The sequence below is a fragment of the Vicugna pacos genome, chromosome 5 (genome assembly GCF_048564905.1).
Source record: "Vicugna pacos chromosome 5, VicPac4, whole genome shotgun sequence".
In the NCBI taxonomy this organism is placed as follows: domain Eukaryota; kingdom Metazoa; phylum Chordata; class Mammalia; order Artiodactyla; family Camelidae; genus Vicugna; species Vicugna pacos.
Window position 1 is genome coordinate 37,162,374 of NC_132991.1, and position 15,546 is coordinate 37,177,919.

Below are 15,546 nucleotides of genomic sequence, written 5' to 3' on the forward strand. Positions count from 1 at the left end.
GTTTTGAAGAGGCAGATGGGATAGATGGACTTTCTTTTGTACCTAAATCAGTTTAATTTATTACTAATTTTAATTTCCTCATCACCTTTATCCTTAGGTGTTAAGTTCATAGCTCTACGTCACCTAGGTAAGGACTCATATTGTTCTGTTTGAGGGATACAGCAGGTAACGTGCATGGCAAATAGATGAAATTCATCAAAATATATACCCAGTTCATGACGGGGCTTTGGCACATGCTAGCAACCTTGCTTACTATGTATACATTTTATTTAAGATGTTCAGGGTTCAAACATGAATCCAAGATCCTCTACCATGAAAAGGAAAATGCTGACTATTTTCATATGTTTGGCCTTAAATGTTTAAGTAACTGCCAAGAATGGAAGCATTTACAAATCAGAGAAAAAGTGAGACAGTCAAGAAAACATTTTCTGCAAAGTGAATTTGATTTAACAAATTAATAATAATAAAGCTTTAAAATTACTCATAGGTCTTCAGTAGTACTCATAAAAAAATAGGAAAGTCCTGTTTCCTATCATTCTAAACTATGCATTGCATAAGCTAATACGTGAATTTGTGACCATCCAATTCAAAAACACTCACCCAGAATAGCTACCACAATGTCATCTTTGAGGATTTCAATGGAGCCTCTGGATAAGAAATAAAGTGCAGTGAGGACATCCCCACAGTGAACCAGGGTGTCTCCTGGAGGTGCATGAGTGGTCTTGAACTTCATTGCCAAAGCTCTAAGGCAACCTTTACTTGCCCCCCGAAAGGCTTTGCAGTTTTGCAGCAAAGTCTGGTTGAGATGCAGGCAGATGTCAGCTTGTAAACATTCTGGGAAACCCTTTAGGACCTGAAGAGAAAAATAAAGAGTTTCATACTACCAGTGCACAGGGTACCTCAAACTAAAGTAAAGTCTATTTCTTGTTCACAGAACCACAGTGTAGTCATTGTCACACATGAGTTCTTACAATGCTTCTACCTCGCCTACCTTAATGAATACTACGTTTGCTAAACATGTCAGAATTTCAACTCAAATACTTGTTCTCTGAATCGTTAACTGCAGGCATTCAGACTCAACACAAATGCTGTCTCATTAAAATGTAATGCCTACAACGTTTCACACTGCTTCTTGTTCCCTGCATCATGTTATGTAGCATCATACTGGGCACAAATATAATGCAATGTGACAATTAGTAAGACATCACTAATGAAAGGTGGTACAACTAGAAAGACAGCCTTCTGAAGGAATCTCAAGTCAGTTTGGATTGCTACCACTCAGTTATAATTCATAAAGACAATGATCTGCAAATAGCCATGGTATTTGTAAATGTCATATACCAGAGAGTGGCTCTTAGCTAACAATACCTGGAATATATGTGTTTCATATGAACATTATTACTAAATATTTTGATAAGCACTGAAAATAGAGAAAGGGAAGAAGAACAGTAAACATACTTCAAAAGTCTAGTTCAGTTTAAAGAAATGGAAATTGGGCCAGAATTTACAACGCATACATAAAGCTTCTAACAGCTCCACTGTTTTGATAACCTATTCTGCGACCAATTTAAAACTTGTAGACAAGATTAAACAATAGCTTGTGGCAAATGCCACTCATTCTAAGCTGAATAAAATTTTATGTTATTTTATAAAATTTCCAGTATACAATGGATCAAAGATACTCAACACTTGCTTCTCTGCATATGTCTTAGCTATTTTGGGTGGCACATATAGATTTTAATTCTTATGTTGATTTTCCTCTGTCAGTAGAAATAGATTAATTTCAATGTGCTTTGGAGTAGAGGGAAGAGGCATTATATAGAGCCTGTTAGTGTAATTTTAGGATTTCCTGTCTTTCTGGGTCAACCTTGTTATTGCTGCCCACTATTGCTAAAAGTAACAACAAATTATTTGTGTAGATAATTCAAATGCGTGTGGCCCATAGAGGAACTTCAAATTCGATCACTTTTGAGTTAATTTACAATTTTTACTATTTTAAATATTAAGGCAGCCACAGGATCCTGTGTCTGCACACCAACTGTGTGATGCAATTGTTTAGACTGACTGTTTTATGATACAAGAGGCTCAGTGAGAGACTTGGAACAGAAGGGCCACTGTTTCTAATCTTGTTTCCTTCATTGCATAGTCACCGCAGGAACGAGTCAAGGGTGTTTTAGAAGAAAAGCCACAGAATATGAGTCTTGGTCATGAATTTGCCACAGGTTGATGCTTGCACAAGTCACTTCATCCATCTGTGTTTCTTTACCAGAGAATAAGAGCCTTTTCAATATTGGAATTTGTCATAAGTTACCATTAAATATTGTGCCAATTGGAAGACACTGTTCACCCAGCTTTGCACAGCTGTAGAAACTCAGGCTTTTATCTTGAAGTTTCTGTACTGTCTGGCTCAGACCCAACAGAAATGAGCTCTCCTCTGTCTGATTTCCTGGGCACTGATATGAAACTTCTCCTCTTACCTGTAACCTTCACGCTTCATCTACATGCCTGGACTCCTGTCAGATTTCCTACAAGGACTGGTCACCTTTCCAAAATGATAACTTGCTGAGTCTTCGCCCATTTCTGCCTTGGGAGCTGGAGACTCTTTTCCCACTTTTTGTTGGGATCATAAATAACCCTGCTCCTCCCATGGAAGCCACCCTCTAGCTTGCTGATCCTTCCACCTGTCTAAACTATCACGCTGGGTTCTTTGGCAGATGATGCCAGACTAGTTAAGCTATGTTTGGACACTATTTTCTAAAATGGGGCCACTTTATTTGGAGGTGCTGTAATAGGAATACACTCCAGTTCACTGCCTTCTTAGCATATGATTTACCTTTCCTCCCTGAAGCCCACTATTACAGTCTCAGCATAACTCTCAGATGTCCCCACACAGATAAAAGCGTAAAGCACATTACACCAAGTAACAAATTAGATATGCCTAGTTTTCTCCTAGGATTTGGCTGTAATATGGTACAAAAAGGCATTTTATATTTCACGTAAGTGGGTGAGCTATTGCTACCATTATAGTAGTTGGAATGAAAATACTGAGCTTACAGCTGCTATTTATGTCATTTTCCTGAAGTTTCTCAGTTATACTTTCCAAGTATAGCCTGATTATAGAAGGCTAAATCGTGCACATGTATGTATGTGTGTGCATGCTTTGAGTTGGAAAATTCAGATGAGCTAGAGGTAGGGTTGTTTACTTCTCTGGGTGTGATATAAGCTATGGAATCAGACAGGCATGAGCTCAAGTCCTAGTGCTATCCTATCCCTTACTAGCTGTGTCTTTGGTCAAGTCGCATTAAATTTGATTAAATTAGTCAATTAAATTTCTTGAAATTCAGTTTTCTCTACTGTAAAGCTAGTATCTACCACAGAGAGTTGTGCCCACAATTAAATGTAATAATGAATGTAAATCATTCTGTGCATTGTAGATGTTCAATAGAAAGTTTATTTCTGACTTTTTCTGTGGGTTTTTTTTTTGTAAGACATGTTTATTGTTCCTAAAGAATGGATATGCTCTCTTTAGCTAGAAAGTGAGAGGTACAGTGCCCAATGTTCTTCTCTTCAGTCTCTTTGGTGAATAGAAAATTCACCACTAAATTCTGTGTTCCATTGACTTAAGAGAGTTTTCCTTTCATCGCTCTAACTTCTATTTCCTGTTTCTGACTTGTGTTAAATATTTTGGCTTACTTGCACTTAGGTTTTCACTGTGAGTTGTCTTAAATCCTTTTTTTGAAAGTAGTCAGTTACTAAATCAATTTAGAAATGTGTTCTTGGAATTCCAATACTCTTGGAATCATCCACAAAACCTTAAGAGCACTTGAGGAAGTTTTTCAACATCATTCTCTTCTCAAGTGTCCTTGTCAAGTGTTGTCAGATCCTAACATTCATCCTATTAGAAGTGACAGTCCCTGGAAAGAATGACCTGTAGTAGGAGGTATCATAGAGTTCCATGGAGAGACCTTCGTTTGCATGGGGGGAAGATACATAGATACTGGCATGAAGGACGCATCTAGATTAAAGAATTCTCCTGGGGCGTTAGCCCTTAAGTGACTCTCTTAATTTTCTTAAGTCACCTACATAGATCTCTCAGGTAAAATTCAATAGAAGTTAAGATTCAGTAATTGAATTTTTTCCTAGTCCCGAGGTTTTGATGTCCTAAATAATTGAAATTTAGGTTATGCCTAAGTAAAGGGATTTTAATAGGGGAGTTAAAAGAGATGGAGCTGTATTGGAAGAGAGATAGAAGAACATTAAAAAGAGGGGGAAGAAAGGATAGATTTAGGTGGATTTTTACTCAAGGCACGTTTTCCATTGGTCCCAGCCATGTTGCCTTCCTCATTTCTGATTGATTGTCCTTTTTTCTCTGAGGTTTGGTTCCTCTGCTAAATAACCTGATTTGGAACTTCCTCATTTAACACTCAGATATTGGCATTTTATCAGGCCTAGCAGATCCGGCTACACAAAGTACCTATGTCAAGTACAAACCAGGACACAAGCTGGTTTAGTGATTATTACAGTCATGTCTGCTACACGCTACACAACCTTAGTGTCTGTCAAGCTCTGGAGCAGCTGTGACGGTACACAGCACCTCCCACTGTGCATTTGGAGCCATTGTTTTATCGGATTAGCCTGATTTCAAAGATGGAGCATCATCCAAAATCAGTTTCATGGCCTGCAGCTTGGAAAAGCAGTGCTCATTCTTTTAGCAAATATTTATTAAGTATTTACTATATACCAGGCACTATGCTAGGCTCAGAAGCATAACAATGAATAAAACATATTCTGAAAAATATATTTGGCTCTCAACCCTCTAAATATTTGCCCAGATTTTAAACAACATTATAGGGTTATCAGAATTTCCCATACTTTGTTTTTCATGCCAAATTTGGACATTTATAATGTGCATTAAAAGGACTATGGTGGTTCAAAGGAACCCTCAAGGTACCAGTTAATTTAAGTGAGTAAAACGCTCTAATTTTACTTTTCTAATATAGATTCACTTGGGGGTAGATTTTTTTAAACTTCCTGAAGTTCCAGAAAATTTTTTCAAGGCTGGTAAAAATTCCATGGCTTAATTATGATATAAAGCCACTTGAATATTTTATAAATGTAAGATTAACTTCTCTTAACTTGAATTTAGTTAGATAAAACTCTTTGGAACTCTCAAATTATGTAAGACAAATGAGATATTCGTTCGTTTAAGTGAATATGAAATGCTTTCTGTGACTGTTAAAGAGAAATCAATCCCACAGCTTAGTACTAGAGAATCCAGAGTTTAGGGACATTTAAACAAGAACTACCCAACAATCACAAAACAAGACAGAAGTATTAAATCAAAGTAAAACTGAAGAAATTACACAGAGCAAAAAGTGGAAGTAACTATTTCACAGTAAGCACCTATCAAACATAATCAGACATGAATTCAGAAATATTCAGCTTTATGTTAGATTTCCCACAGATGTGTAAGTGCAGATGCACACCTGATGGCATAAATATTACAATATCAACATGGGCAATTAGATAGTGCGTGAATTCAAATTTTCTCTACACTGAGCACTGAATACAAAATTTTGAAATGAACGGATACTGAAATTAATGCAAGTTTGCAACTTCTGATTTGATATGTATGCTCATCGAAATGACATTAGTCTCATTAATCTTTTAGTAAGTAAATCTTTAAATTTAAACATATATTTATGTTAATTAAACAAGTAAACTATCTTTTATTATTGTGGCTTAAATGAGAAAGTTTGGCCCAGGTCTGTGATAGATTACAATGAGAGAAATGTGTCCTGGACTTTAGTCAGTGGACTCTGAGTAGCAGATATGCTAATTAATGAGGATTTTTCTTTATTTTAATGTGACACTAATTGTATCAGCCTTCCAGGTGGGGTCAGCTTTATATTGAATTTTACTCTGGGAATAGTTCTTTTATAAACAAATTTCAGTATAACTTCATCTTTTCATAATAACTATATATCCTGTGGATAATTTACAGGTGACTTACAGTCTTAAACCCATGAATCTCTTCTCCAACCAGCAGTTTAAGGCTTCCCTTTGCTCCTATGAGACGGTTTCCATGCCCCTGACCCCACCTCCATGAGGGTTAGGAAAGGCGAAGGACATAGGGGAGAAATGTATTTCCTTATTTAACTTTTACTTGGATGCTGATAAATAAAGATTTCCAAATGAAATGAAATACTCACAATATGTTGACAATAAAACCTATTATTCCTTCCTTGAATTTAAGATACAAGATTCAGTGTTTGCTGTTTCTTAGCCTGAATTGTAAAACACTCTCCTTTGGTGGCACATTTTCTAGGGTCTGTTGAAAGAGCATCAACAATTGAGCTTTTTCCAAGAATCTCTCCAGACTCTTTCCACAGTGTTTTGAATCCTTGTATTTGCTAATGAAAGAATCGAAAGATATTCTGTAATAGATTACCCCTTCCAGATAGTGTTGGAAAGTTGACCTATGTTGCAATGAATGGTTTTTGTTTTGTTTTGTTTTGTTTCACTTAGCACAGCTGCAGAGAGGAACATTCCTAAAGGCAGGCTGAAAAGGACACACTGAGAAAGACTGTCTGTGTGTGGCAAATGGTTCCTCTGAACAGCAAATTAATCATATCAACTACTTTGGTAACTGTGATAACTGACATTAGGAAATTTTCTTTGGGTCATTAAACATGCTTAAATCTTGACAAATTAGGATTAATCAAAACACAAATTAAGACTCCCTGTGAAACACTAAACCTTGAGCATGATTATCAAATAGATTATGCAAGCAATATATCACATCTTAAATCTCTGCCCTAGAGTACAGCCTTAATGTTTTATAGCATTTTCTGATTCTAATAGAATTATTGTTTGCCATGTGGGCATTCAAGGTTTGATAAATTTTTAGCAGTTACGAGATACTGAACCTTGCTTTTTGTTATTTCTAGAAGCTAATGTTCTTCCTTAAATAGATTCTGTGATTTTGAGGTCATCTGAGGTCATATTATTTCCATGGTCATGGTTTATCATTAAGGGATAGGAAGCACATATTTTTCATGTTTCCTTGGTGATTATATATTTAATACTTCATGTTTAATCACTGATCAAGATAGGTGGATTCTTTTAGTGGTTTCATACATACAAATACACAAAGCCTTTGTCTGAAGCTCAAATTGCTTCTTCATTTACTTCCTTATTTTACCTTCATGTAGCTGATGAGAACAAGGAAATTGTCTTATTGCATAAGGCCATCATATCTAGTCAGACTGTTGGCAAAGCAGGGTATTGTAGAATCTATGACTAAGGGCTTTTATAAGCCTTGGGAAAATTAACTAATTTTCTGCATGCAACATTTCAACATATATCATATGGCTACATCATTTAGGAAGAAAACCCCACATAAGCAGAGCAAAAACTTACTGCACATAGATATAGAAAACAATGTCGTCAATCCTGAACCAGTTTCGGTACAAGTAAAGTTCCTTGAAAAATGAAACAGAGTCTTGCTTCCTGCATCTTCCCCTTTGTTCTCCTGCAGTTCCCACCCCCAGTTCGCAACACAACTATGAGATGTGCCTTTGCTTTCAGAAGGACACTCACACTAACCTGACCCCAATTAAGTCAGGGCCAAGGGTGAGTTGAAGGGTGGGTGATGATGTGTAGGCAGAGGGGATTTATTACTTTTACATACATGTCCTTGCTCCGCAGACTCTGGAGTCCTTCTGCTACATCAGCAAAAGCCTGACTTAGAAGGGTGCATTAGGATTTCTGAAATAAGGCCTCAGGGAGAATCTCTGGAACTCACTAGGGTTTCTAAAGGTTAACAGGAGGGATCTGTATCCCTAGAAGCAATCTGAGGACCTTCTCTCAACCTCCCAATTACCTCTGAGAGGGAGTGAAGGAAGGGATGAACAGAGTATAACTACAGTGGGGTCTACTGGCTGTTTTGCAAAAACGTCTTTTCGAATGGGTTGATTGTAGAGGAACAGAGCTTGCTTACAATGTAAGGAAAAGGGAGGTACAGCCGGACTGGTGATGAAAAGAATGATTCAAGTTCCACTTTGCACTTGATATACCATTTTGAAACTGAATCTAATTTTATATTTCAGAAACATTTCTCATGTATAATATTTTAGAATCATATCTTTTGCTTGATTTATCACCTTCATATAAGGAATACAGAGTGGTGATTCCCCCATTTTTCATACATGAAAGCGGAAGTATAAATACATTAAGGGATTTTATTTGTGGAAAAACTAAGACTCCAAACTTAGTCCAGGATTCCTTCAACTACTGTGACTTGCCATAGCTGTTCATCAGATCGGATTTCTAAAGTTGCTATTAGTATGGGTGAAATGCAAAATGTTTCCCACTCATTTTATTTACTGGTTTTTATCAATAAGTAACAAAGGATAGAAATGTAGCATAGACGCCATTGTCATTTTATACCAGTTAGGATATTTGTTCCTCAGAAAGATAAAGGCTAGCCAACAATTCAGTTGTTTCTTTCTAGAGAATGGCTGTATCAGAAATTATATAACTTTCTGCAAAATAGTAGAAGTTCTCAAAATAGTAGAAGTTTTCTTCCTATCCACCTATTAGATTCCCTTTCTGTAAAACATACTGATTCTTGTCACCCAGCACTCTGAATGTTCCACATTGTTGTGTTTCTGCACAGTTTGTTTTTACCAATTGAATTACAAACCAGCTGTGTACGTTCCTATTTATGAAACCTATTTATGAAATTTCAAGATTATGTAAAAATTAATAATAGAATGGAAAGAAAAGGGTTGGCAACAAGCTTACAATCCATTCCCTGTCTTTCCTGAGGAATACTTGGAAAGAAAAGTGCCCAGCTAATGACAAACATTAGCTGCCTCTAGTAAGCACACTAAGAATGTGGAGCAGTTCCATCTATGGAGTGTTTTTAGCAGGATGTGTCTAAGTGTAAATTGCTTATGGTAAATAAACTTTCATCAATAGATTTATAGGACATGACTTAATGTAAGATATGTGACTTCCAGACTACAAAATGTGGATGTTTAATGACCAAAAGAGTTTCATTCTGCTTAAGTGTTACATCATCACATACGCAATTTAGGGATCTCCTACGTTAACTCTGAGACAGAACACATACTAATGTGCAAAGAAGGGTCTCCAAGCTTTACTTCTGCCTTATGATTACATACATTCTTGAAATCATTACAAATATTCTTGATATTGGTTATAAGTTCTGATTTTTGTATCAGATTTGACTATCTGCTCTTTGGGTTATCTCAAAAGCCCAACATGAAGTTTGTTGTAATTGAATAAAAATAGTCATATTTTTATATGGAAGAATAAATACTCTCAAATGTCTCACAAAATTTAAGATAAAAACAAGACTAGTAAGAATTGACCTACCTTGTCAGATATTAAAGCATGATATAAAGTCATTAAGTATAAATCATTATTATATTGCCAAAGGAATAGACACACAGAGCCAATCTGAGAGGAAAGACATGTGTCCCAATGATACATGATAATTTAATGTATGTATAAATCGGGTAGTATTTAAAATCAATAGAAAAAGAATGACATTTAAATTCTACTAGCACCATCTTCTATTCATGTGAAGAAAATAATTTACAAAACTGCATTTCAAACAGATTTACAGAATTTTCTTCCAAATCATATAACAAAATTATAATCTAGGAAACTACTTGTATAGTTCTTAGGTTTAGTGGGAATTTTGTAAAACAGAAGAGGATCTCTGACTAAAAAGTATCTAACTGGACCATATGAAAAAACAAACAAAAAACCAAAAACCTTTAAAATCCAAAAGATATCCTAAACTAAATCAGCATATTGAAAAGGTATTAGAAACAAATTACAATATAGATGAGTGATAAAGCATCGATGTCTATAAACTACACAGAGTTCTTAAAAAATGACAAGAAAAAGGTAACCAAAATTATGTAAAATTGTTATAAATAGATAATTCATAAAAGAAACATCTTTTAAAATTTTTTAAATTTTATTTTTTACTTTTTTTTTACTGTATAATAGAAGAAACATATTGATTAACCATTCTTGCTTTATTACAGTGCTCTGACCTCAGTGCTGGTGTTACCTGCTGTTAAATATTAAGCCCAGCTCATAGATAATGCAGGTAAAATTAGAGTTAGAATCTGGGCTAAAGTTCTCATCTTAGAAAACACAACTAAGGCCCTATTTTCCCAGAATCCACACATTTTGACTCACAGTCAAAACTAGATAATGATCAGACATGGACCTCTATGATTCAAGCACAACAATTATATCTGTGTGGAGTGAGTCTTTAACCTTCCTTCCCACTCTGGTTAAGTGTTTCTAACTACTGATATGTTTCAGTTCTGTGTGTATGGCAGAGCATTCTCATCTAAGATTATCAGTAGAAGGGGGTAAATGATATACAGCATATATGTAAAGGATTTAGCATAGCTCCAGAGTGTAAAAATGCACTATACAAGGTGCTGGATCCCAAATGAGGAAGATTCTTATCAGATGGCCCCTAAATTGAGTGAAGAGTTCTGCTAGGGGTAGCCCATGTGACCAAGAGGAGCCCAAGATGCAAACTGAAATGGGCTTTTTAGGAATATTTGGCATGAAAGAGGCACAATTATATATATATTTCCATCCACACTCATCCCCATGGATAGCAATATTTCTAAACCAAGAAAACTAAAACATACACAATTTTTTCTGAGTCTGTTGCAGGATGGCTATATGATAGTTGGGTTAGATGAACTACTTGTGTTTATTTTCACCCTTAAAAATGATTTAAAGAAATTGGTATATTGATGGGACTTTACATATACATTTTCAATATAAAGCCTAAAGCTATTGGGAATGTCTCAGAAAATTCTTCTAGGAAAGTAAATACTGGACTTTTATCTTGGGAGAAATTATGGATGGTTTGATTCCATTAGGTTAGGTAAGTTCTGAGTTCCTCTAATACTTGAATTTAACGGACCTAAAGTCATATTTCCAAAGGTCATTTTAAAAGTGAACTTTTATGTTTCTATTTTTTTATTATTGGCTAAACCTGTGTTGAATATTAAGTGATCCTAAACTGAATTGAGCTTGACTGACTCCAAAGAAAGTATCTGGAAACACGTTACACGCTTGAGCATAAGAAATTGCTCTGGGGTCCTGTTTGAATAGAACCATAATCTTAAAAAGTTAAAAACTACTTGAAGCTTCATTTTTTACTTTCTACTAATGTAAGAGGAACACTATTAATAAACAGAGAAACTGAAGCATAGATGTGTGTTCATTGCCTGAGCATGGTGTCTCTACAATGACTGTTTTTCACGTGTTAAGCCCCAGGTCATGCTGTCATTGTTTCTCTGGACTCAGGAACCGCTAAAGATCAGATCCCACTGTTGATGAACTTGCTTTGCATTGAAGCAGCATGGTGTCAGCTGTAAATTAGTCTTTCATGGGAATGGTTGGACACCAGGCTGAAGTGACCATCATCATTTGTGAAACATGATTGAGCATATACAATTTTTAACCTGAAAATACCAGATGCTTATCTGAAGCTTGATATTGTTCATGTCAGGGGGCTCCAGATGGTACTGATTATGCTCTGTGGCATTTTTGAGACTTTAGGATAAATAGCCTTGGTGAAAAATAAGAAGGACATGTGACTTGCCCTTTCTTAAGCACCTGTTGTTCAGGCACTGGCTACAGTACAGTAACTGTGTGTTAACAGTAGATTTCTTGCTAGTGCAAAATTTTGCTACCTATCCAGTGTTTGCAGAGCCAGGCAATTCCTGTCAATAAGCATGGAGATGAAAACATCTTTTAAAGTGCATTGTAGATAGCTATTACTTTAATATCACTCCTAAATAGTAGCTAAGTATTTCTTTATAGAAAACTAAAAAATGTCATCAATCCTAAGAGTCGTTATCATTTAAATGCAGGTTTTTTGCCAATTTCCATGTTCCCTTTCTAAATGTGTGGATTACTTGGTAGGCCATTTGGACCTAAGTATTGAGAAGGGGCATATGTCTTTCAAATTAGGCAATATTTGTAATGCTTTCTGTACCCTAACTGCTAATTTTAAATTTGTGCTTTTTTGTTAAACTATTACTGGTCAAACAAAAATCTCAACCTAAATTGCAGGCTCACCGAGGCAAAAACTGTATTATGTTGTTGCTATTTTTAAATATGAATGATTTTATTTTCTGAAGAATTCTTAGAAACAGGTTCCCTGCCCTTCTCGAGGGGTAGACAGATATGAAGGTCACTGTATTTGTAATCATTGTACTGTAGCTCTATGACAAACCAAAGTTTTTCATTGACTGTATTTATCAACATCAGTATATGAAGGATCATTAGAAAAAAGGTAAAGGGGGATAAAAACAACATGATGGAGACAAGCCATGCTATTTTGTAAATTTTGCTTTGTATTTCCTCTGGGGTTTGATGTCACAAAGATTGTTTTATCTGAGTTCCTGAATCGGACATAACCAAAGGAGATCAAAATTAATTTCACTCTGGTGTATTGAAACAGGACATGAGTGGAGTCTACCTGAATGTGAAGGTCTGGCACAGATAAAGTTATTTAAATAAGTGTAGCAAATGGGTGCAACACAGTTTTGATGGAGTGGAGTTAGAATGTAGATGCAGGTTAGTGTTAGCAGTGACTAGTTAAATAGATAGTTGTTAGTAACAGCAGTAAACAGTTAGCAGGAGTAGTTAAGTTCAGTAGTTGGAGTTAGCAGATAACAGAGAAGCGAGAAAGCATTATGGAAGGAAAAGAAATTAGATTTTTATTAAAATGCTCCTTAGAAATCACATCAGCCCCCAAAAGTAAGAATTTCTATTAAAGAAGATGTCATTCTTCACTATTTTCTTTTCTATTTTGATTGGCTTTGTTCGTCGGGTCCATTATAAGTGTATGTCTTGTCACTCAGAGTCCCACTGGGATTCTGAGCATTTTCGTCTACTAGGTTGACTCTTGATTGAGATCTCTAAAAATTCTCCCTTATTCAACTCTTCTTCTATCCTACACCTCCTGATTTCTGAGGAATAAGTTTAGTCTCTGCTTAACCCAGGAGACTGTACCACATAGTACAAGTGACATGGAGTCTTCTCTTTTTTCCCTCAAAGCCAGTGCCTTCACCATTTTTCTTTTCTTCCCTGCCTGTCTTTAAGGAACCCTTGCCTATCTGCCCTGCTAAAGAATTTATTCCTCTTTCTAGGTTCTTATTCCAACTCCTTTCTACATTTTTTTTGGTCAAAATTTTCTCCATTAATGTCACAGGCTAAAAAAAATACTCAACTGTTCCCCTTTTTTCCTAAAATAAATTAAACAAAGTTGTCTCTGGATTACTTGCCTTAATTCTGCCTTGGATGTCCCAAATATGTGCCTCTTTTCCTGTCCTTGTCTTTACCTGAAATGGTTCCCTTGGGTTCTCTGCCATCCAGAATTCTACCGCTCACTTAGTTCAGTGGTTTTTGAAAAACACTCGATGCAAAAGCAGATGTTCCACAAGGGAGACTCAGAGGCCAACGACAGGGAGCCAGAGAGTGGGCAGCAGATAGGTTAGATCTCCATTGTCAAGCAGAAAAACTCCCATAATAATTGTTTTACACATTTAGCAAGTGCAATTTGGGTGCTTTAAAAATATTTGAAAATGACATGTCTAATGAAATTGCAGAGAGGTTAAGTGACTTGTTCAAGATTAGTGGCATATTTAGAGCTAGCACTTGGGTCTTCTGAATTCCGATTCCATACTTTTTTTCCATTATTCAGACATGACTAGGGGGCATTTTTAGGTAAGGAATAAATTTCTCCATTAAATGCTCATAAAGGCTTTTCTTCCATGCAAATATAATTTTAAATTATGGAGTGGTTGCTGTCATAAGTGATTTATTTCTCTCCACCTAGAATGATGTATAGACCATTGGTGCCCTTATTCACTCAAGACATGTTCTTTTGTGTGATGCAAGGAAACTCGATTCTACAATGACATGGAAGGTGATTTTCAGTTTTTGGCAATGTTGTAACTTAAATCAATGTTAGACTATGTTTGAAAGGTTAGAAGACAGCTTTGATTCGGGGAAATTCACTGAGATGCCTTCAGTCTTATCCTGAGAAAGTACTGTCTTCTTCCTAATCAGTTAAATTTCTGGGAGTAGAAGGAAAAGATTTTCTGGACTTAACCTACAGACATTTTTGAGATAATTTTTACAATTCATAAGCCTGACATTATATGCCAAAGAACATCCTCTTCCACTAGCTTCATTATCCTGACCCTTTCCTTTTGCAGTCTGACCCATTTGGTTCAATTGAAAGGGAGCCCATAAGTATTGAATGCTTTTGGTTCTGGAACATTCTTGCAATAGCAGTTTCACAAAAAGCAAAAGGAGACAGGGAATAAGGAATATGGCTACATGCTTTAGGTCAGCTCTTTCTGTTGTTTTGTGATCTCTAAGGAATCAAATATTTTGGGTTATTAAAAACAATTTTAGAGAGTGTGACTGAATATCTTTTACTTCATTTAGACATGATTGAACAGCAAAAATGACCTGAAATGTTTCATGAAAAATTATATTTAAAGTTATACTTAAATGAAATAACGTGGAATGCTGATGCAAAATACAACAGTGTGATGTACTTTTATGTATCACAATACATAAATTTAAATCACTTTAAATTGTTATTAAATTATAATTAAATTAACAATAAACTAACAAGACACAGGGATTTTAACAATGTGGTGTGGGAGGTAAAAAAAATCCACTTAGATTTTTTTTTTAACCTCTCCGTAGTCTAAAAGAACAGTTGCTTTGGTCTAATCAACTTTGTTTTGCATATTGTGCTTAATTAGCAAGCACCTTTCGTTTGCTGAGTTTTCAGAGTTGTCTTGCACTTTTGAGTTTTTACTCACATTGCAGTCACAAGATGAGAAATGTAGACACTGTGTACAAACAAGAAGTTCGTGCAAAGTCAAGCTCTCAAAACCACATGCAAGACTCAGTGGCACATGGTTTAGAGCTCACACACTCCAGGATCATGTGATACAGGCATGCAGATGAAGAGGAAAGAAAAGCACCTACATCATGAAAATAGAGGAGGATGAAAGAAAATGACATTTTCTTTATGACAATTATCTAATGCAAACCGTATACCCATAACCTTTACCAGAGTGGAGAAAGGGGCAGATAAGTGACTTTTTGTGGGGAGGGGGAAACTGTATATAAATATTATTAGAGGTCAAGTCATTGTTAAAGTTAAGGATTTCTGTTCTGTACTTGGCCTCTTCCAAGTTGTCTTCCCCAGTTTCTTGCTTTATATTTCTCTGCTACATCATGCAAAAAAAGATCAGAACTAACACTGGAAATCATTTAACAAGCTCTAAACCTGACAGATAACAAGGGTGTTCTCCACAATTTACACGAGAATTAAATTGGATATAAATACCTCCTGTTCTTACCGGTGGGTGTTGTGATTCCATGTATTAAGGTGTGAAGCAGACAGGAAAGAGATAAATCTTTCATAAGTACATT

The 15,546-nt window shown here is 35.8% G+C and overlaps 1 protein-coding gene across 1 annotated transcript in view; it reads right to left on the bottom strand.

Annotated features, from left to right (window-relative positions):
* Positions 1-15,546, bottom strand: part of KCNH7 (potassium voltage-gated channel subfamily H member 7) — a 389,771-nt gene that overhangs the window by 26,251 nt on the left and 347,974 nt on the right. The window contains exon 9 of the mRNA XM_072961066.1: positions 601-853. Within this exon, the coding sequence (XP_072817167.1) occupies positions 601-853 (253 nt within the window). The remainder of the gene's footprint in view (positions 1-600; positions 854-15,546) is intronic.